Below are 24,392 nucleotides of genomic sequence, written 5' to 3' on the forward strand. Positions count from 1 at the left end.
CCAGGAATAGAGGTAGTAGGCACCGGTCCTGGTGGGACAGGAACACCAGTGCCAGTAGTCACAGGAATCACAGGCAAGGTTGACGACTCACAGAATGTGGTAGTGACCGTAATGACGTTAGTCTGAGTGATGGGTACGGTGAGAGTCTTAGTGCCAGAGGTGACAACAGTAGAGGTGACAGGGCGCTCAGTAGTAACAAAGGTGGTTGTCTTGGTGATCTCCGTGATGGGCTGCGTGTTGTGGGGAGGCTCGGTGTGCAGAGAGGGCTTGGTGTGCGGAGGCTCCGTGTTATGAGGCGGCTCAGTATGCTGAGAAGGCTTGGTGTGCGGAGGCTCCGTGTTGGGAGGCTTCACATGAGTAGGCTCCGTATTAGGAGGCTTGGTGTGAGGAGGCTCGGTGTTGGGAGGCTTCTCATGAGTAGGCTCGGTGTTGGGAGGCTTGGTGTGAGGAGGCTCGGTGTTGGGAGGCTTAGTGTGAGCAGGCTCCGTGTTGGTAGGCTTCTCATGGGTAGGCTCCTTGTGGGGAGGCTCCGTCTTGCTGGACTCCTTATTGGAAGGCTTCTCAGTAGGCTTCTCGGGAGTAGGCTCCGTGTTGTGAGGCGGCTCCTTGTGAGACCCAGTAGGGCCAGGAGCCGTGTTGGGAGCCTCAGTCCATTGAGGAGGCTCCTTCTGAGGTGGCAGATCAATTGTAGCCGGAGCCCCATGATCCACACCTCGGTTCTGGATAACACCAGCGAGTGCTGGGCCAGCCAGAGCCAGCAGAGCGATAGTTCCCTTAACCATCTCGAAGGATGATCGGCCTATCCAAAGCAGATACCAAAAGCACAAACAAAGACGACTAGTTGGAATTAAACGAATGAAAGAAGAGCGAGCGACTTTTACAAGCTCGATACAAGCGTGCTGAGAGAGAAAGAAGTCGTTTCTGGAGAGAGAAGGCGTGAACTTATATCTCCATAACGGCGGCGTCTTTTGCCGTTTCCGTGCGGATGCTCATTGATAGCTACAATGGCACAGTAGTATCGATTTGCAGCAAGATATGGTGCCTGGTTCAAGAGGAGAAGCAAATCTTGATTCCTTGACACATACGGCCCATTGGCCTGCAGTGTATAACTGGGATATAACGAGCCATGGTCCGCTAGCATGTCGATTAGTGGAACAAGCAATGGGTGGTATGTGGATAAGACTCAAAATCTTCAATAAAGTTTGGAGGTGGGTGCTACGTGGTATCGTATCCAGGTGAGGAACCCACATGCCCTAATAAGTCTTCGGAGGTTGCGGGAAAAGAGATGGGATATTGGATGTACTATGGAGGAAGTCGTGGTGTCATCACTTCAGCCGAGTGTCTTCAAGAGAGGCTACAGATGCTAGCTCGATCCGGCGATCGAATCTTCAAGGAACATGTAGATACAGTTTTGTTCCTTGAGTAAAAATGGCTAGATGGCCTGTGACATGTTTGTTCCTGGGGTTCATAGATAATTGTGGCCAAACTGAATTATGAAGTCATTCAAAAACGACAGTCAACAGTTCACAAGACTGGCCAACAAGAGATCTTCCCTATCTGTGGTCACTGGCTTGTAACTCAATGACGCCAGTCTGGTGGCGCCATCAGTCATTGCCCAAGAGCTTCAGATTCGCGGAACTCTGCAAAATCGAGAAAAGCGCCACTGGAATGTGGAGCCCGGGTATAGGGAAGTTCTGCAAGCTTACAGTAAGCGTGAAGTTCACGTTGTGCACATGGCACAAGGCGCAAAAAGGAAAGCCGTAGCGAAGGAAGCCAGTACAGAATCGAAGCAGTCCCACCAAATCATGAAGAATGCGCAGAATTTTACATGCTTCGTAGACTTCATCTCTGCATACCAAGTCAATGACGACAACTAAAAGATATTGCGCGATCACAGCTGGAATCAATCCTCGAGCATGACGACACTAATATCTTCTGAAAAGCCGGATTCAGAATATTTGAAGGTTGAGCACAAGTAAATAACGTGATACGTTGATTGATTTTTGTAGGATTCTCCTCAAGTGGGTAGTCTTCAGGATTTGCGATGAATGTAGTCGTCATCCATAGAAGTTGATCGAGAGGGATACGACTCGCGAGTTGCCGCAAACGGCAATCGAGGGCCCCTGAGGCTCAGGCGTGGATACAGAGAGCATTGCGTCTTTATGGAGAAGCATTAGCGTGATTAAAATAGAACGTTGTAGTCGCTGAGCCGTGTATCCCGGAGGTAGTATACTAATGGCCGTTTCCGGTTAGGTCTAGGTCGACGGCACGTGCTTGCTTGGGCTAGCCCACTATCATGTGACCAGGTTGCTGTTCCACTTAGGGCTTAGGTTTTAGGGCTTTGGGGACGGAAGCGCGTCCGGCGCGCGTCCAGTCGCGTTAATGACCCAATACGATATTCAGTATACTCCACTATACGGAGACAAGTTCAACGAACAGACTGCATCCAAAACACAAAAATGCCTCACTTTGTGTCTCCTGAGGAGTTCCCTAGTCATCGCAATGATGAGGAAGTCCTTCCAGATGCTCCTCCAACAGATGCAACACCCAGTGTCCCCGAAGATAAGGAGTCCGAAGCGACTGGAAACGATACGAAAGACAAACTTGCAGACCTACTATTTGATGATGACGATGACGATGAATTTCCTGCATCTAGTGCTCCAGAAAGGAGGAATGAGAGCTCTGCTAATCGAGATGCAGTGGAGTAAGCACCAGTCACTCGATAGATAGAGAATCAGCCTAACGATAGTTGTACAGTTCCTCTGCACCGCAACCCGCTCACGTAGACACAGATACTATGCTTGCCTTCTATCAACGGCTTTTTCCATTTCGTTACCTTTTCCAGTGGCTGAACCACGGGATTGTTCCTTCCCCAGACTTTGGAAACCGTGAGTTCGCGCTTACCCTGCAGAATGACGCCTACCTGCGATATCAATCCTATGCGACAGCAGATCTGTAAGTGAGCGAACTCAGACAGCCTCTGGAAAAGACACATCACTGACATCCTCCCAGCTTCCGTAAAGACATCCTACGCATGAACCCGTCTCGTTTTGAAATCGGCCCCGTCTACAATACAAACCCCCGCGATCGGAAAACTCTACGAGGGGGTCAGATGAAGCCAGTTTCTAAGGAGTTAGTGTTCGATATCGACTTGACAGATTATGACGACATCCGATCCTGTTGTGAAAAGGCGAATATCTGTGGAAAATGCTGGACATTTGTGACCATGGCTATGAAGGTTGTCGACACGGCGTTGCGGGACGATTTTGGGTTCCAACACATCTTATGGGTTTACTCTGGCCGTCGTGGTGCCCACGCCTGGGTCTGTGATCCCCGTGCTCGCAACCTTCCCGATGATCGGCGACGGGCCATTGCAGGATATCTAGATCTCGTGCGAGGAGGGACCCAGAGCGGCAAGCGTGTCAATCTGAAGCGTCCGCTGCATCCGCATATGTCTCGTAGTCTGGAAATCCTGAAGCCTTACTTCGCCCAGACTACCTTGGTAGACCAGGATACTTTTGTCAGCTCGGAGCAGGCACAACGCCTCCTGGCGCTACTTCCCGACAAGACCTTAAATGATGCATTACGCAAGAAATGGGAGTCATCACCAGACCGCTCCAGCACGAGCAAATGGGCCGACATTGACTCCCTCGCAAAGACGGGGAAGAGCAGCACTCTGAACACTTCTACATTACGTGACGCGAAGCAGGATATTGTATTGGAGTACACTTATCCACGCCTCGATTCTGAAGTCAGTAAAAAGATGATTCACTTGCTCAAGAGCCCGTTCGTCATACATCCTGGCACCGGCCGCGTCTGTGTTCCCATTGATGCTCGAAAGGCGGAGCAATTTGACCCTCTTTCAGTTCCCACGGTCACACAACTATTGGGGGAGATTGATGCGTATGATGCAGAGAACCCCAGTAACGGCACAGGCACAGACGCTGTAGACGGGGAGGGAAGCATGCCCAATGACTCTGATGTGAGAGGAAGCCGCAAACTCCAGGATTACGAGAAAACGAGTCTCAAGCCATATGTTGATTATTTCCGCTCGTTCATTGCCGGTCTTCTCAAGGAGGAACGCGGTGGGAAGCGTGAGCGAAACGAAGATATGACGGAGGTGAAGACTGAAAGCATGGAGTTTTGAAACCCTTTGCATATAATGCCTATTGGTCTTCTACCTAGAATTCTTTGTACTTTTCGAGCGGTTTTGGAGTATACATGCTTAAGGCAGGGTTAGGATGCATGAGGCGTTTTGGTGTTGTCACAGGATTACTTAAAGACATAGGCATGATGATTACATATTCACCTAACAATCTACTAATCAGGTATATGAATGGTGACCATGCAACTATCATTCTAGAATTGGTGGTACTTAACACTTCTAAACTTAGGTAATCTTAAGAATCATAATTCCATACTGTAACTCAGTACAAACACGAGGGCGTTTTGGTATGCAGTTTTTAATATAATACATTTAGATGCTGGATTCGTTTCTATATCGATACACGTGCACACTGCCTAGCAAATATGGTCATAGGCGACTTGCATGAACAGACGTCAAGCTAACATGACAGGAAGTGATGATAAACTCCCTCACTAAAAGATCACGAGAAGAAAAGTCGAGAAAGGTAGGATTAGAATTATGAGTAGGGATTTAACCGATGCATCTTTATAGACACACTAATGCATCATTGATCCGCATTTAAGCGGAGATGAAGTTCTTGACGTCTAAAAGTTCCACTGTTAGATATGAATACTAATCTCTCACAGGTTGCGGTAACTTACTCTCAAGCCAGCGAACGTATTCCTTCTGCTCCTTCACCTGGATGTAGTCAGGAATCATGTTGGCGAGCTCTGCGTTGATACCTCTCTCCTCGAGGTAACGCTCCAAGAAGGTTTGGAGATCCTCATCGAGGTTCTCGAAGGGAGGTCCAGCGTAGAGGCTCTGTCTAGCCCAGTCCTTCTCAGCGGTCTGGGCATGTGCCAAGTCAGACTTAGAGAAGTAGGAGACCTCTTCGATCTGGAAGAGACCATCCTGGGCAACAGTTTGAATCAACAAAGCGCCGTTGCTTGGCTTCTCTACGGTGATGTTGACGCGAGCAGGGAAGCTGGGCTCCAGGTCACGGTCCAACTCATCCAGTTCGCGATCAGCTGGAGCAACCCGATCCTCAGAGTGCTGGGCAACGTTGCCATTGGTACCCCTGTTAACGGGCTGGTGGCCGGCCTCAAAATCCAGCTCGTCACTCAAAGCCTGGTCATCGAATTCCTCTTGTTCGCTCAAGTTCTGAAGGTCTGCAACGGTGAAGGTGAGACGAATCCTGTTTTAAGGAATTCATTAGAGCAGGGTACAAGGATGGGAAGGATTGGAGTATAGAAAGAGGCGATGGGAAGTGGAGATCCAAGACTTACTCCTCATTGCCGAATTTCTTCGTCAACACAACTTCCTGGTCACCGGGGACGTCCTTAACCTGCAAGCAGACATAAATCAGCCGTTGTTAATGCGAAAACATTTGATTCGGTGCACATACCTCCCAGGAGTTGTTCTGAAGAACGTACTGGATGTTCTGGACGGAGGAATCCAGATCCTCAAGACCGGAAGCCTTCTCATGCTTCAATTCATCCTCAAGCTTGGCAGCAAGCTCAAAGTCGCCTGCAGATGGAAGTCGTTGTCAGCGCAATCGAGAGAAACGGGTATCACATCATGCCACAAGTCTTGAGAGGTTTTCTTTCTTCTTTTTCCTTGTAATTCGGCCACCAGATTTTGGATGGATTATGCATTCAAATTCGTCTTACCTTCAGCTTGAGACTGCTTGAATACGCTAGAAGTCGAGAAAGCAGCGTAAGAGGGCTTCAGAGCAGATTGCAGAATGACATTTTTAGGAGCAGTCGTCGGGACAGGTCGGAAGAGAGCAGAGCGGGAAGAGGTGACAATGGTGCGGGAGATAGTGCGAGGCACAGAACGGGCGATGGTGCGTAGCGACAACATGATGAATTGTGAGGTTTAGATGGATGCAAAGGATGTTGGGTTGGGGGGGAGAATTTTAATGAAAGTTTGGAGGTGACGAACAGGAAACTGATGATGTTACCGCTGCCAAGAACAAGCTCGGGAGCTCTCGACTTGTCAGCCTGAGGCATTCATACTTTCCCGTCCCCAACTTGAATAGCAGTGACCTATTGACCTATACTGTATACTAGTAATGTCCATTGAACTCAGAATTATTTAAAGTTATAACACCTTGGGCAACTGGTAGCAATTTCGACGATATATTATGCTCTTCCTGCCTGCATTCATCTGCAGGCGATATACCACCACTCGCCAAGTGCAACACCTAGAAACGTAGAAATATATTTTGTGACATTACCGTCGGTTTTACAACTGGTGGTTGCTACCAAGTAAAAGAATATCCCAAAGCGATTACAAATACTAGTAAGATAACAGAAAGAGAAGATCAACTGAATAAGTCTAATGAGGTATGCCCCAAGGATGGGGGAGACCTCGGAGTTTAATGAGGTTATATCATGAGAAAGAGTAGAAAGTGTCGATCTTAAGATTTGGCATAAGTTAGATCGAAACTACAGCTTTGGCCGACAGACATAACACATTTGAGAGTCAGCATCACTGCAGAAGGCGTTGGAGTTAATCACTGCCGGTGTTTCTGATGAGAAGCTGATCGTCCCGTTGCCGTTATTTTGTTTACTCTTTCATACGATAGGTAATAACCCGACTGGGATGCGAAATACCGTTACAGATGCATAGCAGACGATTTTGTTGAATGTGCTTTTGAAGCCAAACCTCGAAACATACTAACGAACATCAAGATGCTGGTATATACGGTCGTCAACGCCATTATGTGCCAAAACCAATGCGAGCGATGCGGTCCCAAAACAAAACCATAACAAAAGATCACGACATCCCTTTAGGAGGAAAAGCCGAAGACTGCTTCCCACCATCCTTGGTCAAGCGAATGAACTTCATGCTGCTGAGTCCGGACCAATCTCCGTTCCATGAGGCAAGAGCCTTGAGTACATCTTCCTGACCAAGATCGGGCAGCCAGAAACCGGTCTTAAACTCCTTATTCTCTGCGTCTGTTCGCTGTAGGAGATTCTCCTCCCGTTTGCTTGGGGGTCGACCTTTCCGCCGCTCGCTCTGTAATTGCTCGATCTCAGGAACGCTTCGGTTGATGTATCTATGCCCGGAAGTGTTAATGTGCATGCAACATCGAATAATCGCTAAAGGGACAGTTTCCTGCTTCAACTTACCTAACAATTAAATTCATCATGTCACTATCCGAGAAAACGCCTGCATCCTCCGGGACATTCTCGTGGAAGTATACGATCCGGTCAACTAGGAAAAATATTAGAAAAGTCCGATCAAAAACAGAGGATCCTTTTTAGAGCTTACTGTATGACTGCCGTCCGCGGGCCAGGGTGGCAGAGACACGAGCAACCCGATCGTCTCTAATGCCTGCGCGGCGCAATCTCTTCGCATCTCTGCTGTTCTCATGGAGTGCGTCAACTACCCCTCGCTTTTTAGCGATATGCTTATGGACCTTCTGTAAAGACTTCGGCATTGTGCGACTTTAAAGAACCTCCTATTAGAATTAAGGAAGGAAGTAGGCAGTATAATGTGATATGCGGCGCACAGTAAGTTGTAATCTAGAACCTTTTTCTTTTTTCTTTCTTTCTTTTTTTTTTTTTTTTCCCGTAATCTCTCCGCGATCCTTATCGTTCGGCAGAATGATAAGGCGGTGACGGTAGAGGCAAACGCCGCCAGCGTCCGGCCAATCACAGCTTCCTCTGTATGCATCGGCCTATCGCGTTTCTGTTGCGCGTCGGAGGGTTGACACTGGCAGTCAACTTACATTCCAATCTCGTTGTCTAGGTCATACATAACTCAATGACCCGCCAAGGTGGTTGATTGCCTTCCAACTTCTATTTCTAGGAAAGTTTCTCCCCATGGTTCTCGTGCCCGCCGCGCCTCTCGAGTCCTAACCATCGACTGTCAGAGCTGTTACCCGTTTTGGATGTTCAATTTGACAACCTGACGAGGAGCAGCTCGACTTTCGAAGGTTTCCACAATGGGCATTAAAGGTATGCCCAGCTTCACTTTGTCTTTTTTGGAGTGCTCAAAGAAGATTGACTGGATAGCTAGGGCTCCATGGTCTTCTCAAGTCAATTCAAAAACCATGTCATCTGAAAAAGTTTAGCGGACAAACCCTTGGGGTCGACGCATATGGATGGTTGCATCGTGGTACGGTCGCCTGCGCGGTGGACTTAGTCTTGGACCGGCCAACGACCAAGTATGTAGTTTTGTATGGAATATTCTTCGAGATAGGTGCTAACGTGACTGTAGACATGTCGATTTCGTGCTCAACCGGGTCCGCATGTTGCTTTATTTTGGAGTGACACCATATCTCATCTTCGACGGTGACAATCTACCGAGTAAAGCCGGTACCGAGTCTGATCGGCACCAGCGGCGTCAGGAAAGCAAAACCCTTGGGTTGGAACTGCAGCGGAAGGGAAGGACAGCAGAAGCTTATCAAGAATTCCAGAAAGCGGTGGATGTGACCCCTTTAATGGCTCGTCAATTGATCGACGAACTGAAAAAGATGAATGTTCAGTATGTGGTGGCTCCTTATGAGGCAGATGCACAACTCGTATACCTTGAGCGCCAGGGCATTATCAATGGTATCATATCAGAAGACTCTGATTTGCTGGTGTTCGGTGCCAAAAGGTTGCTGTCCAAACTAGATCAGCATGGCGACTGTATTGAGATTAACCGAGCAGATTTTACAGCTTGTCGCGAAGTCAGTCTTATAGGATGGACTGATGCTGACTTTAGACGCATGTGTATCCTCAGCGGATGTGATTACCTACCCAATATTGCAAGGCTGGGTTTGAAAACTGCCTATCGGTGTATTCGCAAATACAGGAATGTTGAGAAAACACTACGGATGCTTCAATTTGAGGGCCAGTATCATGTTCCCACGAACTATCTGGAAAATTTCAAACAAGCAGAGCTCACCTTCCTTTACCAGAGAGTATTTTGCCCCCGAGCTGGAAAGCTCGTTACTTTGACTCCACCAGAGGATGATGTGAACCTGGAAAAGTTGCCGTACATTGGCGGTGATGTGGAGCCTGAGCTTGCATTGGGAGTCGCCCGTGGTGACTTGGATCCCACAACAAAAGAACCACTTGTCTTGAGGCCTGCACCCCCGGGTAAGCTCATGCACGGCATCCAACGTCGCCAGACGCTTGGTTCATCCGCCGAACTGAAGCCAAACAAGCCCATCAGTTCATTCTTTACTCCGAAACGGACTCCTTTAGCTGAGTTGGATCCAAATAGCCTCTCCCCCTCCCCCAGCCAGCAAAGGCTACTGGAACGACATGCCAATCGGTCCTGGGAGAGCAGCCCTGTTACGCCCCAGCCGGGCCTCGCCCGCTCCGCTACTGTGAATAGGCTATCGAGTCCACTGGTTAGGAGTGTGGAGCGGAACACTTTTTTGGCCCATGCCTCTAGAGCATCTACCTTGCAGCCCACCAAGCGGCAGCGACTTTGTTCTGAGACGGACGAGGCCAGCCTTCCAAGTCTTCCAGATTGCCGCAGCCGTTTCTTTGCTAACTCCGCGAATGTTTCAAGCCCAAGCGGTGCAAAGGTGACGCGCAGCAAGAAAGCGCGGAAGTCAGCTGTGGATGTATTTTCAGATGAAGTAGCCGAGGACATCATGACACAAATTGCAGGTTCGTCAGAGACTGCGGACCCCTGCAAGGACAGGGCTCAAACGCGAAATGAGCCTCGCGAAGGCGACCATAAAGAAACGGCTCCATCAACGACACTTACCATGCCGGAAGATTCGGCAATTGTGGAGCAGAAAGTCCTTGCAGAAGAGCCACAGGACAGTGCTGAAACGCCAAGTAAAGCTTCCGTTAGCGAGGACTCCAATCCTGAAGTGTTTCGTCAGGTGCTTGACTATCATATTACCAAACAAAACACTTCTCTGTTGTCTAAGTTTACTTTCCAAGCTGCAGAAGGGAATACCAGCCCTAACGTGGATACCTCGCAAACAAAAGATTCTCAAGTTCATCGCCCGCTTATCTCTAGATCGCCCTCTAGAGTGAAAGCTGGGGTGGCCCGGAGTCCTTCGAGGCGGCAACGCTTGACACCTTTGCAACGTCTCGGCCAGACCGCGCTGGCCCGGTCACGATCTCTGAACTTCACCCCTTCTCTTTCAACGTCAAGTGCCCTGGGCAGTAACATCGGTGCAAGCACGTCTAAGGCAAACCCAACTCCTGCCGCATGTCCTATTGCTCAAGGTAGTGAAGACATGATTGTTCCCGATAGTGAAGAAGAGGATGTCGATGGTGACGAAACTGGTCATCCCCGGACACCTGTCGCATTCAACCTCAAGCGATTTTCATACACAAACAAGTGATTCTGGACAGTATGCATTGCCAACTCCATACAAAACGGCATAAACTTTGGTGTGTTGGCGTTTCTTGGCATTGTTATTATCCTGTTGGGTTTTATCTGGATGAGATAAACGGTGTTTTTTGAGGTATCGCATTATTCTATATTATCTTTGGTCGTGTATACCCTACCTAGGGCAATATTGGACATAGACGATCGACGTCGGGACACTTTGAGTAATTTTTAGTCTATTTTGCATTGATCGTCCGCATGAAACCTGAACAGAACCCACAATGAGACGTAAATGCTGCAGGCTGAAAGGGACCATACTCCATAAGGGATTAGGGCTGATAAGCCGTGCGGGGCCAAGACTAAAGTCGTGCCTGGTCCAATCCCTGGTCCCTGATCGATCGTAGCGCCATCGGTGGGGTGGATCAGACCCAATGGGGCCTCGTGGGTCCCTCAGGAACAGTAGGCGGTGAGTCCTGGTTACCGGGAAACCAGCGGGTGTAAACAAAAGGTGATGCCCAGCCTCCTCCATTGGGAGTATACTCTTCATTCCCAGCCACCACATTATCGTCACCATCGTCACCAGTTACCTCAACTCTCGCTCGTTGTGTGGGAAAAAAAGAGAAAAAATTCGGGAGGCAGGCATTCATTGCAAGAGTGGATTTGGCTAGCTACGATCTCTCTCCCCAATTCTCCCCTTCCCTCTTTCTCCCCTCTCCATTCCTTGTACTCAGCTTTGCCTCTTTTTGGCACTAAGTCGTTGTATTCGAACCCCAGATCGGGGCATAGCTTTATCGGATTTTTAATTCAACTATCTGACACATCTCTTGTATACCGTCCAGGTCTCGTGAGCGCCGCGACGCAAAGCAGACATACATTTCTTGGATTCCGCCGACGTATTCCATTCGTCAAGGGGGTCGTTTGTCGAGCTCGTGCCCTCAAACCCACATTCCATACCCACGTCAAGACTTGCAGAACCTTCCGACATTCGTCGATCACCTTCATCAGACATAGAGTTCCACAGCTTGGACTGACAACTGAGACTATCGCACAATAAAACAGCTCAATCGGGTTGCGGGACTAGCCAGCACTCACTGACATAGTGCGCAAAGAAGCGCTCTTCGAACACTCCTTCTCGGGGTCCCGAGAAGAGAGTCATACAGACTACGGTGTGAAGCAATTAAGTGGTATAAACCTGGCTGAGACTTGACCGGTCAACATGGCGTCCGACTTTAAGACTAAGATGGCCCGTATGTAGCCCTTGTTGTCGAAACGATTGCTGTTTGTGTATACTGATTGTCTATGATTATAGGTTTCATTCCCATGATCGGTTACCATCACGTGCTTATGATAATCATTGCAGTGACCATTATTCTTCTCTGTAAGCTGCCTCCCATGCCATGCTATCACCTCTGGAATGCAACTGACAATATTAGCCCTCTTATTGGCCGGATGCTCGTCATCCTCCCCACAAATGCCCAGCATATTCTTGATCTCTCTCTATTACCAACGCTACGATCCCGTCTTTAACCTTGCGCAAGTGGACCCCGGCGTCGTGCAAGCAACAGCGAACATCGTTGGAGGGGCGGAGATGGAAGTCCGTGTAGGGTACTTCGGAATCTGCGTATCGCCATCAGGAGGCGCCTACATATGCAATTCGAATGCCACAGCCCTGGCTGAGGTCGTTACTGTTGACCAAGACCCGCTGAACCTGATTTGGGTAGCATCGACATTTAAGGATGCCGTGGTGTTCCCGTATCTCTTGTATGTTTCCCAGCACTCTTTGGTGATTCTATATGTATCCATGGCTAGGTCAGCTGACTTTTATAGAATCGTTGCTGTGATTCTCGCATTTTTCTGCTTCATCCTTCTGGCAACTTTCCCTGGATGGCACGAAGAAATGGACTCGACCGGCTCTGAGCGTGAGGTGAAGCCATTCCCTTCACGACCCGTATCCCAGGCAGCATTGGCTTTAATTTTCGTGGCATCCGTTTTTGTGCTGGTTTCGGTACTATGGCAGCACACGGCATCCGTCGCGGCGAGCACCATTGCCCAAGACATGGGCAATGGGAGTGTCAAGAGTGGAGTTGGCAGCTCCGCGATGGTTCTCGGATGGTTTGGATTTGGCCTGATGGTGGTGACGACGATAGGCCTGTTGGTGATGATTCTCAGCATCAAGCTGATACGGCAGTTGACGGATGAAGAATAATCTACGAGATACGGGAGGGACACACTCGGTCTCAACTTTTGTTTCTTTTTGCCTCTTCGTTTCCTTTATTTTCGACCTCATACATGACGCGCTTTCTGACGGCACGAACGACACACGACTAATACGACATTGAATTCTGAAATCACGATGATAATGAACAAAATCAATCAACGCCCCTATCACACCCCTCACGAGACAGTTCCCCCCGCTGATCGATCTACCTGTACATTCGCCCTGTTTGCACTTTGTCCGTTGATGGTTTACGCCATGTATAAGAGACGGTTTTCCTTTTAGTTATTGAATTGGGATGGGATGGTTGCGATGGGACCCTGGGATTTGGATTTTCTTTTTTACGTGGAACACCTTATTTGGATTTGTCAATGATTGACCGATTGATTTGAACGCCTTTTTGTTTTCTATGGTCATAATACACCAGCTCGCATATAGATTGGCTGCTGCTACCGACATGAAAGAATTATATTCATCATGGACTACAATTCATCGCATCCAAAATTCGTAAACCAGTATATGTATATACATACATTCAAACCGAGACAAATTAGATATCATGCCTGGCATATTTACTCGCCATCCTCAACCTCCTCCCAAATCGCAACAAAATAAAGGGATACGGCACAAACAACACAGTCAAGCAGCCGAGCAGCGTACACGCCCAGCCAACCCCAAGATTATGAAACATAGCCGTGGCAAACAAGGGAAACCCAGCCCCAAACGACGACCTCATAAAATCATTCCCCGCCAACACCGACGCCGCATACTTCGGATACGCATGAGCCTGATAACAAAAGATCCCATTAAAGATCAAACAACCCCCCACCGAAAACACCACCGACGCAAGAATCGGCACAATCCAATGCACGCTTTGGAAATTCCCCGTCCATCCAAACCAGAACAGCGAAATCGGGAGTGCGAACGCCCCCACGCAGGCCGGTGGGAGTTGGTGCTCGGGTGCGATGTTCCAGTTCTTGTCGAAGTGTCGAGACTGGTACTTTGCTTTCCAGTAGAAGTAGCCCATTATTGTGAGGAATGCTCCGATTAGGATGCCGAGGAAGGCGAGGCCTGTTTGGCCCGCGTTGAAGCCGTGGATTTCGCTGAAGACGATCGGGAAGGCTTCGAACCAGATGTATAGGATGCCGTAGATTAGGGAGATGTAGAGGTTTAGGAAGAAGACGATTGGTTCAAGGAAGCAGAGTTGGAATGGGCGGATGGCGGCTTCGAAGAGGACGTCCTATTTGGTTTTCGTTAGGAGGTTGTTGTTAGGGTTTGGGTTGAGGGTGGTAAGTGGTAGGTGGTAGGTGATAGGTGATAGGTGTTGCTGTTACTTACCTTAGGTCTGACATGGCTCAGTTCGATTTCCGCTTCGCACTTGTAGTTCGAATTCCCCGTGATCTTGCGTACGCGGCGTGCTCGTCGCCACAGGATATTGGGCGTGAAGGTTTCCGGGAGGAAGAAGAAAAGTAGGACCAGAGTGAACCCACTAGCCCAGAGCAGCTGCCAGATCGTCCAAGTCCATCCTTTTGCGGAAGAAGCGAACCCGCCGACTAGAGGGCCCAGGACGGGTGCTGAGATGGCGAAACAGCCCCAAATAGCGATCATGTAGTCGCGCACTTTCGGGTTCCACATATCTCCCATGGATGCTCCGCCGGTTGCAAGGGCTGGGGAGCCGATAAAGCCGGTTAGGAATCGGAATGCCAGGAGCATGCCGAAGTTCTTTGCGTAGATGACGGCGAACTGGAAAAAGACGAAGACAACGAGGGTGAGGATGTATGTAGGGTTTCGGCCTACGGTTGGTAGTTCCGAGAGAGGGGACCAGACCATTGGACCTGATGGAATTGTTAGTGTGCTGATTGTTGCGTTTATAGTTAGTTTATGAATTAGTGCGTACCTAGGCCATATCCCAGCACGAAGAGCGTTAATCCAAGTGTTGCGGCAACTCTACTCACACCGAATTGTTCCGAAACACCTTCAATCCCCGGGGTATAGATCGCAGATCCGATGTAGATGGCAAAAGTCAACAGCCAGATCTGGCAACTTACAAGGAACTTTTTGGTTGTGCTCCAATTCTGAGGATTCTACATGCGTGTTAGTATTTGAATGGTGGGGAATCGGGTCCAACGAAGCAAGTATGTATATGTACCTCAGGATCATCTGGTCCACGCCAGTCCACCAGGAGCGGTGTTCCTCTATTGACGCCGGCGGTTGAAGCTATGGAATTCAGACGGCGCGAAGCTCGTGACGCCTGTGACATGACGGCGTATAGACCGAAGGTGTCCTCCTCGGTGTCCGCCAACGTCGCTGCTTCTTCATCTTCGACGCTGGGTTCCGGCTTCAAACATTCTGTCCAAAGAGACGGATCAATTTCCTCTGGGTATCGTAGTAACCGATTCCCAGTAAAGACGCGCACTAGCTTGCCAAAGGTCGAATCGCGGATGGTCTCCATGTTTAGGGCTCGTCCGATTCAGCCCTGGTGTTGGTGCTCGCATCCTGATTCCTCCCTGTGGAGATCTGCCATAATGAGCTTATATATTTAATTGGTGGCAATTATTGAAGAGTCATATTGTTTTTAAGATTTTTTTTAAGCTTTTGAGCATGCTCATTTGGCGCGTATATTGGCAATGGTACTGGGTGTATAGCCGTAATTCCGTAATTCCGAGAGACGTCATAGTCGAGGCGGATGGAACCGGACGACAGATGTCAAATTGATGTCACGACTCGTGTGAAACCATTTAGAATCCTACTGAATCATACACAATACCGGCTGAGATGGTCATCGTGGGTCCTTGTTATTCCCCACATTGTGCCTAGACCAAATGCTTGGAAGAATGTCGTATATGGCGATTATAAATGCTCTCAACGCCCTTAGCAATGAAGGCTTACCAAGCAATATTAACAATCAACAAACCCTAAAGCCCTGACAGCTTTCCGGTTAAATAGCTGATGAGTAACGTATTTATGACTTTCTACATAATTCTACCTAGTAGAATTAGTGCGACGATCTCTATTCTCAATGGCTCTGGGGAAGGAGATATCGGAAGCACAGTTACAAAAGCCCTAGAAAATGAAATTGCTATCAACTTGTTTAACTAATGTGAAATCAACAGAGTACATAAGAGTTCAAAGATACTAATAAGTCAACACAGACAAACGAATCAAAGAAGAATCATGGCAGATGAAGAGTGTTGAAAAGTCGGTTTCCGGTGTCAGTAGCTCCTGTTCCCTTGTACTTGTTCTCCGAAATACGTAGGGTTATGAATTGGAGATTGGTATATTCTGCAAGAGTAGCAGTCAATATTCCACCAGAAACACATTCAGCTTGCATGTCAAAGTCCAGGATAGTCCGCCCGCTATTAACTACCGAGTCAACGAGAATGGTAGCAAACCTGTCGTTCAGAGGGTCGTGTTGAGGATCGGTGGGCTGACTAGCATGAACGAACAGGGCTAGTTTAATGCCCTGTTGACCCCGGATGCCATGGGCTCCCCACCCCTCATTAACGCTACTATCAGAATTTTGTCCTCCCCCCAGAGTTGATGGCCAGTAGCCATGTGGCCCTGGACATGGGGTATAGCGATATCCTCAACTCCAATGAGCTCTGGGAGGAAGGTTGCTGCTAAATACCAGCCCACGTCACGGTGTGCCTTACTCAAACGTGGTCCTTGAACACTCATATCTCTCATGGGCGTCATCAGAATTTTGACGGCTCCTGGGTTCAATTTATCGACACTGATGACATTCAATTTGGTGGGCTCACCGCAGCCTGACAGGAGGGAATCAACAAAATGAGGGTCGAGAAGTTTCAATTCAGGAAGAATCGCCGTGGTTAGGCGAGGAGATACATGATTCGGCCGAAGACATTGCTTCGCCTTCAATCCATCATTCTCAATGGCGTTTTTCAAGGCTTAATCCATAGACCGGCTTCTACTTGCTTCGTCCTCTATAACAACAAAGGCCTTGTCGGCTCTAGAGAGCATTTTCAGGTCAAGAGGACTATCTCCAAAAGCCAAAACTCCAAGATGGTGTTGGTTCTTCAAATGGTCAACCAAAGCCTCTTTCAGCTCTGGGGCCACAACGAAACCATCGCTGATACGACCACCTCCAATGACAGTAACCTTGTCTAGCAAACCTTCCAATTCTAACACATATTTCCAGATCTGAGCCATGCCACAAGTCACGACTACTGCAGCGACGTGCTTCTGCTCCGCGATGCGACGTAAAAGAGTCATAAACTCCTCGTCCATAGTCACTGACAAGGCAACAGCTTTGCAAACAGAATCATATTCATGGTCGTGGAGCCTTTCTTCATGAAGAAGAGTGACCTCTCGGAAGGCATTGTATGTGTAGGCCAAAGGACTCTCGAATACAACCTGTGCCGGTGTCTTTGGTCGCCCCCCATTTGCATATTCTAGGCGTGGAATAATCTTCTTCCAAAACAGGGCGCCAGTGTCTTGTGAGGTCAACGTACGGTTGGCATCGAGTACAATCATCACTTTCAAAGTACCACTTTGTATGGCAGGGATGCTATCAAGCACGCTGAGGGCATCAAAAAGGTTGTGCTGTTCGTCATGTTCATTGAAATCAGAGAGAAGGCGCTCAACATTTTTGGGGATCATGCTCGGAGACACGGCACAGAAAAGAATATTATTGCGGTAGCACAGGTCGCGAAGCACTCGCTTCTCTGCTTCCACCCAGCATTGCACATGGGATTTTGAGACGTGCGAGCGATCTCTTCCAGAATCATTGAGACGGCGTTTGACGATCTCCTCCGGGGGGGTATCAAGGTAGATGATATGAGTATACGTATCCAATTCGCTCTGCGTATGCACAGCCGATCCAGAATCCTCCCCTTCGTTCCAGAATATGAGGTGGCCTGTGGCCACACCGACCTTATCATGTGCTTACAGTTGTGTTTGATACATTTCACAGCTAGTTCACGAAAGTCCTGACGGTCCCTGTCATCCAACTTTTTGAACCATGTTATACCTCCATGAACGAGCTTACCAATCTCATCGCTGCCCCCGAAGTACATGAAGTCGTCTTCGCCGAGGGTCATTCTGAGCTGGTTCAACAAGGTTGTCTTTCCTGCACGTGGGATTCCATAGATGCCAACCACCTTAGGCTTCACAAGAGAAGAAAGATTCTGCGCCATGGTACCTAGGTTACCAAAACTGAGAGCCAAGCTGAGAGAATGATACTGCGAATGTTCAGAGCAAGACTTGAAGAGCAACCAATTATGTGTCAATCTAGCAAGGGAGGGATGACGACAACCCACAAGGGATCAAAGGTGCCTCTAAACGAGTAAACCAAGCCCTTTATAAACATATCTAGACAGGTATCAAGAGTTAAGAATCAGCGGCCAAAGTTACACAGACTATGTCCGGGTGATTCCATGTATACTTACTCACATCTAACCAATTTGCCGCACTGCAACTAATATGATAGCCAGCTCAGGGATTGGATGTTTGAAGCATGGGTGGAGCTATGGGTCTCATTGTTTCTATAATGTATAAGGCCTCCTGGGCCAATAACATTATTCTATCATCGTGCAATGAAATAAACTGACGATGCGAGAAAGTGGATACTTTCATCCTGAAGACCATTGGATGGCTGCCATGCTTTTTTGATTGAAATCCCATGGTTGCTCTGCGGCTGCGCACAGATCAGATAATAAACTGAATTCAATTGAATAACAATGGGATGGAAGCAATGGTCCAGATGGTGATACTCCGTAAAGTAGTCAACTAAGTGGGGACAAGGTACACTGCTCTATACGATTGTTAATGTAAGGTGTATATTGAAGGCCTTCTATATACAGCAAAACTAGATCATGTTCTACATAGCCTGCCAGAGACATGATTGACCGTTCTTGGACTCAACGATCAATTGCTGAAACCCTCAAATACACTGCCAGGAACATGTCCCAGTAACGCTTATAGGTCTTATGGGTCTAATGCAAGCCCTATAAGCTCAAATATAAAAAATACGCAAAAATGATTTCTAAGAGAACAGTCAAAAAGATAAAACTGGCACTTACTGACCCGTGGGCGAGATCCAGCTATTTAGTCTTACAAGGATGATTGGTATAATTATATGCTTAAATTAAGTGAATAACTAGGCACCGTCATGAAACAAGAACGGTAACTCTTTGGAGTATGCGATTGGGGGGTTATCTCATAGAACATTTTCCGTGGCATGGGAAGCGCAGCTTAAAACAATCATCCAAAAACAGATATAATATACATAAGAAAAAAGTATACTAGAACAGCTTAGCACATTTCGCCTCATACGGGTCGGGATCCATCGGTGGAGGCGTGAGATAAACGGGGAAACTAAACTCCAATATCGTCGTCCTGAACTATTTAATTGTATGAAACGTTAGCACAATTCGAGATAAGACATAATTTTCCCTACCTTAGAGTAACCGCTTTGTAGACCGAGTCTAACTTCGAGTTTATATGATTGGCTGATATTGCAAGTTTCAAACGATGGCGTGAGCGCGATTGGTAGTCGATGCTTGTTCCAGAGACTATCCCCAATGGATAATTCAGTCCCATTTGAAGCCCCATCATGGCAGACAACATGATGGATGTTTGACATGGTTTGTATGACCTGGAACTGTGTGTCCTTCTCGACAAGCCCAGATGCATGTGTCTCCGTTGATCCCACAAGCATGGTCTGGAAGTCATTCAACCATACAAAGCAGTCTCTGTCCCCGATCTTTGTAAGCTTAATCTTCAATGGGATGGGATAGCCCAGAAGTAAGCACTGTCCGTTCAGAAGTTCGACGTCAACCTGATATGCTAGCGGGCTGCCCGAGATAACAGAATCATGGTTGATGGAGAGAAGACACCTCCTTCCAAGGATAGTTTTTGGAAGGTTAAAGTCATGCACGGGATAGAAAAGGATATTGCGAGTCTGCCAAGTAACAGAGTGGTTAGTATGATTTGTCAATGTGCTTTTTCCATAGATCCAGGCTACTCAACTAATTTCTCCACTCCCTTTAAGAGACCAGTCTTTGTTACGGCCACGTCCAGAAAGTACCTGACCTCCCAAGCCGATAGAGTGTCTCCAGTCGAGGGTGGAAGCCTTCGTAGAAGATGGTGGGTTCTGTTCTTCCGATATAGAAACCCCGTGCAAGATGGGTTTGGTTTGATCTCATCTAAACTGATTTTATGGCACTCCGATGTTGAAGGAAACTAAAAGAAACGCGAAACGTGTATGAGTAAAAGAACCCGATATTGGCATGTTGTTTGAAGTCGTGAAACCTACCGTGAGGGAGAAAGGAAAGATGTGCGTCCCAGAGCCGACAGTTAGGGTTTTAGAAACGAGCATATCCGGCATCTTATGAGGTGGAAAAACATTTTGAAACCTTTGGAATAACTGCAGATGAGGAGTGTTAAGAAACGACCATCGCTGTTGAATCTCGGTAGACGTACCTGATGGGACTCGATATATTTCCCAGAACTTAGTCGGGACGTTGCTATCCCAGACAACTTGACTGTGATGGTTGAGATATTGACCGGTGACCTGTTACGAAGGAAGATATGGCCAGAGACAGTGTCTTTTTCTGTATATGCTCCCCTCTCTTGATCGAGTCGTATATGTAGATCCATTCCCGCTATTTAGCCAAGTCAATCGGAAATATGCCGGGTGCTTGTGACAAGGAGAATTCTGGGGCTAAAGTGTCAAGTCCGGACAATCGTAATAGGTTTCTTGGTCTGCTTCTTGGTTTGGTAGGGTCAAGAGTCTGTACTTATGATCTTGAACAATGATTCTCGTATTAACGGTTTACATAGATGAATACGAAGCACATATAACATCTAACGCCGAGCTGACAGCAAATTTCCATGACCAAACTGTCTCTGTTATTGCACCAATCTCGCTTGTTCCGAGAAACTGAAGCTGCGCTCGGGGAACTAAGTCGCGACCAGTTTCACCCGGCGTGCACAGAGATTTTTTTTTTTTTTTTCTTCTTTTGGTTCTTCATCTCTCGGTCTAAAGTGGTGGAAAAGCCGGCGCTCGGAAAATGAAGAGTATCGCCGGCTATTTTTATCTGCTTCCAGAATGATTCCCATGGCGGCCCCACAGTGCCGTTGGCCCAAACCCTAAAAACAACAGTACCATTGCTCATGAATTATCAGTAGCCTTGAAGTTAGTGGTCCACTGGGCGCGCATGTTGGAAGCTATTGTTTCGTAGAGTATTTGCCTTCTTACCTAACGTGTCTCCTTGTAAACTAGGGCTAGTGATATAGGAAAACTCTAGAGCCTGTGTAATTTGATGATACTCAGACTTGCCGGCTACTTCACTCTAGAACGGTAAAATCATGGATAACCAGTTTGGGCAATCAGATCAATCGGTATATTCCCAAGTATCTACTGAGAATAGTCCGCCACTGGGGAAAGGTCGCTCGCCTAATGTGAGTCTCAACCACAAAAAGATATGGTTTGGGTCTGCTCGAAGATGCGGCTACCTTCTGACACTCAATTGTTTCTCAGGAAAGGTATGATCGTGAAGACCGACTATATCACGGTGAACACGCAGAGTCTTTACTACATTCTATTCCTTTGGGCCCTCCCTATCCTGCCTATGAGCCTGAATCGCAACCGTTCAGCCATGAGCCTCCAGAACGGCTTTCTCTACGAAGTCCTAGTACGAAGAGGCAGTCGAGTCATCCACGAAGTCCTCAGTCAATAAGCAGAGATCCGTTTACCTCATCTCCTACCTTCACACACTCAGATGATGCTTCAACACCGGACTCATGGCGACAGCGACAAACTCCAGCGCCCAGTGCCCTTCGTCGATACCCTACCCGAAGGATTAATTTGGTCCAAGGCAGCGTCCTGAGCGTAGATTATCCAGTACCCAGCGCTATCCGGAACGCTATCCAACCAAAATATCGTGACGCTGGAGAAGGATTCACGGAAGAGTTCACACATCTTAGATGTAAGCACCCATGTCAAAGTAGTATGAGGAAGCTAACAGATTACAGATACAGCAGCTACTTGCGACCCTGACGAGTTCACCCTACGCAATGGATACAACCTACGGCCGTCCATGTATAACAGGTCTACAGAATTACTTATCGCCATTACCTACTACAACGAGGATAAAGTGCTCACGGCGCGGACCCTGCACGGCGTGATGCAAAATATTCGGGACATCGTTAATCTCAAGAAAACAGAATTCTGGAATAAAGGAGGGCCAGCCTGGCAGAAAATTGTCGTTTGTCTTGTCTTCGATGGCATTGATCCTTGTGATAAGAACACGCTTGACGTCCTGGCCACTGTTGGTGTCTACCAGGATGGAATCATGAAGCACGATGTAGATGGCAGAGAGACTGTTGCTCATATTGTTCGTTGCTCCCAATTGTACTCTTCGTCTTTTGCTGATTGATGATTATTAGTTTGAATACACAACTCAACTATCAATCACGCCATCACAACAGTTGATTCGTCCTCATGGCGATGAGCCAACCACTCTGCCACCGGTCCAGACGATATTTTGCCTCAAGCAGAAAAATAGCAAAAAGATCAACTCACACCGATGGCTCTTCAATGCGTTCGGCAGACTCCTGAACCCTGAAGTCGTTATCTTGATCGACGCCGGCACAAAGCCAGGACATAAATCTCTACTTGCTCTTTGGGAGGCATTTTACAATAATAAAAACCTTGGAGGAGCATGTGGTGAGATTCATGCCCTGCTAGGCGAACGCTGGGAGAAGCTCTTGAATCCTCTAGTGGCTGCACAGAACTTTGAATACAAAATCTCCAATATCTTAGACAAGCCTTTGGAAAGCGCGTTTGGCTATGTTAGTGTTCTACCAGGCGCATTCTCTGCTTACCGGTACCGAGCTATAATGGGTCGGCCTTTAGAGCAGTACTTCCATGGGGATCATACGTTGTCTCAAAAGCTAGGCAAAAAAGGAATCGAAGGAATGAATATATTCAAGAAGAATATGTTCCTGGCTGAGGATCGCATTCTCTGTTTTGAGCTCGTTGCGAAGGCGGGCTCTAGATGGACGTTAACATACGTGAAAGCTTCCAAAGGGGAAACAGACGTACCAGAAGGTAAGGCAATGCAGTCTGATGCCAAATGCGCGAGTGCTGATTTTGATAGGCGCCGCAGAATTTCTGAGCCAAAGACGACGCTGGCTTAATGGCTCCTTCGCGGCAAGTTTATATTCAGTCATGCATTTCAATCGCATCTATAAGAGCGGACACAACCTCCTTCGTTTGGTTGCTTTTCACGTCCAGTTACTTTACAACATCTGCCAGCTCATCATGACCTGGTTTTCCCTCGGTAAGTTGTATTGACTATGGACTTTTGACAGTATAATGAGGGCTAACTTGCTGCAGCATCCTACTGGCTGACCAATTCGGTCATTATGGATATTGTAGGGACTCCAAGCGCAACAAACAAAAACAAGGGCTGGCCATTTGGGAATGACGCGACTCCTGTCGTTAACAACTTCGTCAAGATCACTTACCTTGTCTTCCTCATGCTCCAATATATCCTTGCTCTTGGAAATCGACCGAAGGGGTAAGAACTTGCGCATTATTTCATGCTATGGAACTTTAGTTGAGAGACTAACAGTAGATCACTAGTTCGAAAGTCGCATATACATTATCCTTTATCTACTTCTCTATCGTCCAGCTCTACATCCTCGTTCTATCATTTTATCTTGTAGCGCAGGCATTCAGCGGCGGGAATCTGGACCTCAATTTGGACGACGGGGTCGGAGGTTTCATCGGATCTTTCTTCACTTCCACCAGCGGACTTGTGCTGATCGCATTAGTTTCGACATATGGAATCTATTTCCTATCCAGCATCCTCTACCTTGACCCATGGCACATGCTCACATCCTCATGGGCCTATTTTCTAGGAATGCCCTCATCAATCAACGTCTTGATGGTCTACGCCTTCTGCAACTGGCACGACGTATCCTGGGGCACCAAGGGGTCCGACCAAGCGGGCTCACTCCCATCAGCCCAGACGAAAAAGGCCGATGCAAAGACGAACTTCGTTGAAGAGCTAGACAAACCACAAGCAGATATCGATACTCAATTTGAGTTCACCGTCAGACGGGCTCTTTCCCCGTGGCAACCGCCCGAGGAGAAGGAGGACGCCAACATGGATGACTCGTATAAGCGCTTTCGGACCAATCTCGTGTTACTATGGGTCTTGAGTAACTCGTTCTTGGCACTTTGTATCAACAATGAGGGTATCAGGAATCTTTGTTTGACGGTATGCTGATTATAACCTGCTGTGAGGCATATGAGCTGACGAGAACTGCTAGACTTCTTCGACAGGTCGTACGGCCTGGTATTTCAAGATCATTCTTTGGGTTACCTCCGCATTATCGGTTTTCCGGTTTATAGGCGCTTTATGGTTTTTGGGCAAGACTGGTGTTTTGTGCTGTTTTTCGAGACGTTGATCTGGATGTTGAGCAGGGGATAGTGCCATTTAGAGCTAATTGGTATTGTCCTGGTTATGTATGCATATATAATAGTAAGGGTGGATTTGGCTATCGCCAGCTTCGTTGATATTTAGAGGAAAGTTGTACCCTTTTCTTCAGATAAAGGGCGAATGTGAAGAAGAAGAAGAAGAAGAAGACGAATAATAATAATAATAATAATAATAATAATTAAGTCTTCTGCGTCAAGGTTGATTTGTGACCCGACTATCTGATTTGACATAAGATAGTCTCTTGCCCTAGGGAGTTGGTTTTTATTGCGCAGCGAAGCGA

General features: G+C 47.6%; 10 protein-coding genes across 10 annotated transcripts in view; 4 read left to right on the forward strand and 6 right to left on the reverse strand.

Moving 5' to 3' along the window:
* Positions 1 to 885, reverse strand: part of cspA (putative cell surface protein) — a 2,889-nt gene extending 2,004 nt beyond the window's left edge. Inside the window, exon 1 of the mRNA XM_032076503.1 lies at positions 1 to 885. Within this exon, the coding sequence (XP_031923654.1) occupies positions 1 to 782 (782 nt within the window). The 5' untranslated portion in view covers positions 783 to 885.
* Positions 886 to 2,429: 1,544 nt separating this feature from the next.
* On the forward strand, positions 2,430 to 4,360 carry BDV27DRAFT_134283 (DNA primase subunit PRI1). Its single transcript, XM_032068271.1, has 3 exons — positions 2,430 to 2,704; positions 2,758 to 2,955; positions 3,013 to 4,360. Exons 1-3 carry the CDS (start codon positions 2,460 to 2,462, stop codon positions 4,145 to 4,147), a joined length of 1,578 nt encoding a protein of 525 aa, XP_031923655.1. The 5' UTR covers positions 2,430 to 2,459; the 3' UTR covers positions 4,148 to 4,360.
* Positions 4,353 to 6,040, reverse strand: BDV27DRAFT_134284 (MAM33 family protein). The gene is made up of 5 exons (XM_032068272.1): positions 5,797 to 6,040; positions 5,532 to 5,653; positions 5,413 to 5,471; positions 4,789 to 5,321; positions 4,353 to 4,731 (listed from the first exon to the last, which is right to left on the reverse strand). The coding sequence occupies exons 1-5, from the start codon at positions 5,987 to 5,989 to the stop codon at positions 4,706 to 4,708; spliced, it is 933 nt and encodes a 310-aa protein (XP_031923656.1). The 5' UTR covers positions 5,990 to 6,040; the 3' UTR covers positions 4,353 to 4,705.
* A 715-nt stretch (positions 6,041 to 6,755) lies between these two features.
* Positions 6,756 to 7,663, reverse strand: BDV27DRAFT_38918 (translation machinery-associated protein 16). The gene is made up of 3 exons (XM_032076504.1): positions 7,406 to 7,663; positions 7,264 to 7,348; positions 6,756 to 7,190 (listed from the first exon to the last, which is right to left on the reverse strand). The coding sequence occupies exons 1-3, from the start codon at positions 7,572 to 7,574 to the stop codon at positions 6,908 to 6,910; spliced, it is 537 nt and encodes a 178-aa protein (XP_031923657.1). The 5' UTR covers positions 7,575 to 7,663; the 3' UTR covers positions 6,756 to 6,907.
* Positions 7,664 to 7,783: 120 nt separating this feature from the next.
* BDV27DRAFT_134286 (putative exonuclease) lies at positions 7,784 to 10,687 on the forward strand. Its single transcript, XM_032068273.1, has 3 exons — positions 7,784 to 8,094; positions 8,156 to 8,303; positions 8,357 to 10,687. The coding sequence occupies exons 1-3, from the start codon at positions 8,082 to 8,084 to the stop codon at positions 10,434 to 10,436; spliced, it is 2,241 nt and encodes a 746-aa protein (XP_031923658.1). The 5' UTR covers positions 7,784 to 8,081; the 3' UTR covers positions 10,437 to 10,687.
* Positions 10,688 to 10,988: 301 nt separating this feature from the next.
* On the forward strand, positions 10,989 to 13,115 carry BDV27DRAFT_134289 (Fig1 domain-containing protein). Its single transcript, XM_032068274.1, has 4 exons — positions 10,989 to 11,670; positions 11,733 to 11,801; positions 11,857 to 12,184; positions 12,251 to 13,115. The coding sequence occupies exons 1-4, from the start codon at positions 11,640 to 11,642 to the stop codon at positions 12,627 to 12,629; spliced, it is 807 nt and encodes a 268-aa protein (XP_031923659.1). The 5' UTR covers positions 10,989 to 11,639; the 3' UTR covers positions 12,630 to 13,115.
* Positions 13,116 to 13,137: 22 nt separating this feature from the next.
* Positions 13,138 to 15,105, reverse strand: BDV27DRAFT_167733 (MFS transporter). The gene is made up of 4 exons (XM_032074570.1): positions 14,788 to 15,105; positions 14,536 to 14,722; positions 13,977 to 14,473; positions 13,138 to 13,878 (listed from the first exon to the last, which is right to left on the reverse strand). The coding sequence occupies exons 1-4, from the start codon at positions 15,088 to 15,090 to the stop codon at positions 13,189 to 13,191; spliced, it is 1,677 nt and encodes a 558-aa protein (XP_031923660.1). The 5' UTR covers positions 15,091 to 15,105; the 3' UTR covers positions 13,138 to 13,188.
* A 678-nt stretch (positions 15,106 to 15,783) lies between these two features.
* On the reverse strand, positions 15,784 to 17,794 carry BDV27DRAFT_167735 (uncharacterized protein; the record flags this gene model as incomplete). Its single annotated transcript, XM_032074571.1, has 5 exons — positions 15,784 to 16,088; positions 16,133 to 16,371; positions 16,411 to 16,526; positions 16,590 to 17,531; positions 17,570 to 17,794. The coding sequence occupies 5 exons, from the start codon at positions 17,792 to 17,794 to the stop codon at positions 15,811 to 15,813; spliced, it is 1,800 nt and encodes a 599-aa protein (XP_031923661.1). The 3' UTR covers positions 15,784 to 15,810.
* A 1,107-nt stretch (positions 17,795 to 18,901) lies between these two features.
* BDV27DRAFT_148574 (uncharacterized protein) lies at positions 18,902 to 20,258 on the reverse strand (the record flags this gene model as incomplete). The annotated part of the gene is made up of 5 exons (XM_032070935.1): positions 18,902 to 19,000; positions 19,057 to 19,560; positions 19,641 to 19,752; positions 19,853 to 20,025; positions 20,082 to 20,258. The coding sequence occupies 5 exons, from the start codon at positions 20,256 to 20,258 to the stop codon at positions 18,902 to 18,904; spliced, it is 1,065 nt and encodes a 354-aa protein (XP_031923662.1).
* Positions 20,259 to 20,969: 711 nt separating this feature from the next.
* BDV27DRAFT_167737 (chitin synthase-domain-containing protein) lies at positions 20,970 to 24,080 on the forward strand (the record flags this gene model as incomplete). Its single annotated transcript, XM_032074572.1, has 9 exons — positions 20,970 to 21,062; positions 21,142 to 21,146; positions 21,297 to 21,589; positions 21,636 to 21,997; positions 22,050 to 22,713; positions 22,763 to 22,945; positions 23,002 to 23,185; positions 23,251 to 23,890; positions 23,943 to 24,080. The coding sequence occupies 9 exons, from the start codon at positions 20,970 to 20,972 to the stop codon at positions 24,078 to 24,080; spliced, it is 2,562 nt and encodes an 853-aa protein (XP_031923663.1).
* Positions 24,081 to 24,392: the final 312 nt, after the last annotated feature.

This window comes from Aspergillus caelatus, assembly GCF_009193585.1.
Source record: "Aspergillus caelatus strain CBS 763.97 unplaced genomic scaffold BDV27scaffold_206, whole genome shotgun sequence".
In the NCBI taxonomy this organism is placed as follows: Eukaryota; Fungi; Ascomycota; class Eurotiomycetes; order Eurotiales; family Aspergillaceae; genus Aspergillus; species Aspergillus caelatus.

Bases quoted from the DNA above. Each gene is read 5' to 3' on its own strand.
- BDV27DRAFT_134289 (XM_032068274.1), top strand. From the start codon at position 11,640: ATGGCGTCCGACTTTAAGACTAAGATGGCCC. The intron at 11,671-11,732 runs GTATGTAGCCCT...CTATGATTATAG, and splicing joins CTTTAAGACTAAGATGGCCC to GTTTCATTCCCATGATCGGT. The intron at 11,802-11,856 runs GTAAGCTGCCTC...TGACAATATTAG, and splicing joins AGTGACCATTATTCTTCTCT to CCCTCTTATTGGCCGGATGC.
- BDV27DRAFT_134286 (XM_032068273.1), top strand. The intron at 8,304-8,356 runs GTATGTAGTTTT...ACGTGACTGTAG, and splicing joins TTGGACCGGCCAACGACCAA to ACATGTCGATTTCGTGCTCA.
- BDV27DRAFT_134284 (XM_032068272.1), bottom strand. From the start codon at position 5,989: ATGTTGTCGCTACGCACCATCGCCCGTTCTGTGCCTCGCACTATCTCC. The intron at 5,654-5,796 runs GTAAGACGAATT...TTCCATCTGCAG, and splicing joins CAAGCAGTCTCAAGCTGAAG to GCGACTTTGAGCTTGCTGCC. The intron at 4,732-4,788 runs GTAAGTTACCGC...TGGAACTTTTAG, and splicing joins ATACGTTCGCTGGCTTGAGA to ACGTCAAGAACTTCATCTCC.
- BDV27DRAFT_167733 (XM_032074570.1), bottom strand. From the start codon at position 15,090: ATGGAGACCATCCGCGATTCGACCTTTGGCAAGCTAGTGCGCGTCTTT. The intron at 14,723-14,787 runs GTACATATACAT...ACACGCATGTAG, and splicing joins GTGGACCAGATGATCCTGAG to AATCCTCAGAATTGGAGCAC. The intron at 14,474-14,535 runs GTACGCACTAAT...CAATTCCATCAG, and splicing joins CGTGCTGGGATATGGCCTAG to GTCCAATGGTCTGGTCCCCT.
- BDV27DRAFT_134283 (XM_032068271.1), top strand. From the start codon at position 2,460: ATGCCTCACTTTGTGTCTCCTGAGGAGTTCCCTAGTCATCGCAATGAT. The intron at 2,705-2,757 runs GTAAGCACCAGT...ATAGTTGTACAG, and splicing joins GCTAATCGAGATGCAGTGGA to TTCCTCTGCACCGCAACCCG. The intron at 2,956-3,012 runs GTAAGTGAGCGA...ACATCCTCCCAG, and splicing joins TCCTATGCGACAGCAGATCT to CTTCCGTAAAGACATCCTAC.
- BDV27DRAFT_38918 (XM_032076504.1), bottom strand. From the start codon at position 7,574: ATGCCGAAGTCTTTACAGAAGGTCCATAAGCATATCGCTAAAAAGCGA. The intron at 7,349-7,405 runs GTAAGCTCTAAA...TATTTTTCCTAG, and splicing joins CCGCGGACGGCAGTCATACA to TTGACCGGATCGTATACTTC. The intron at 7,191-7,263 runs GTAAGTTGAAGC...TTCCGGGCATAG, and splicing joins ATGATGAATTTAATTGTTAG to ATACATCAACCGAAGCGTTC.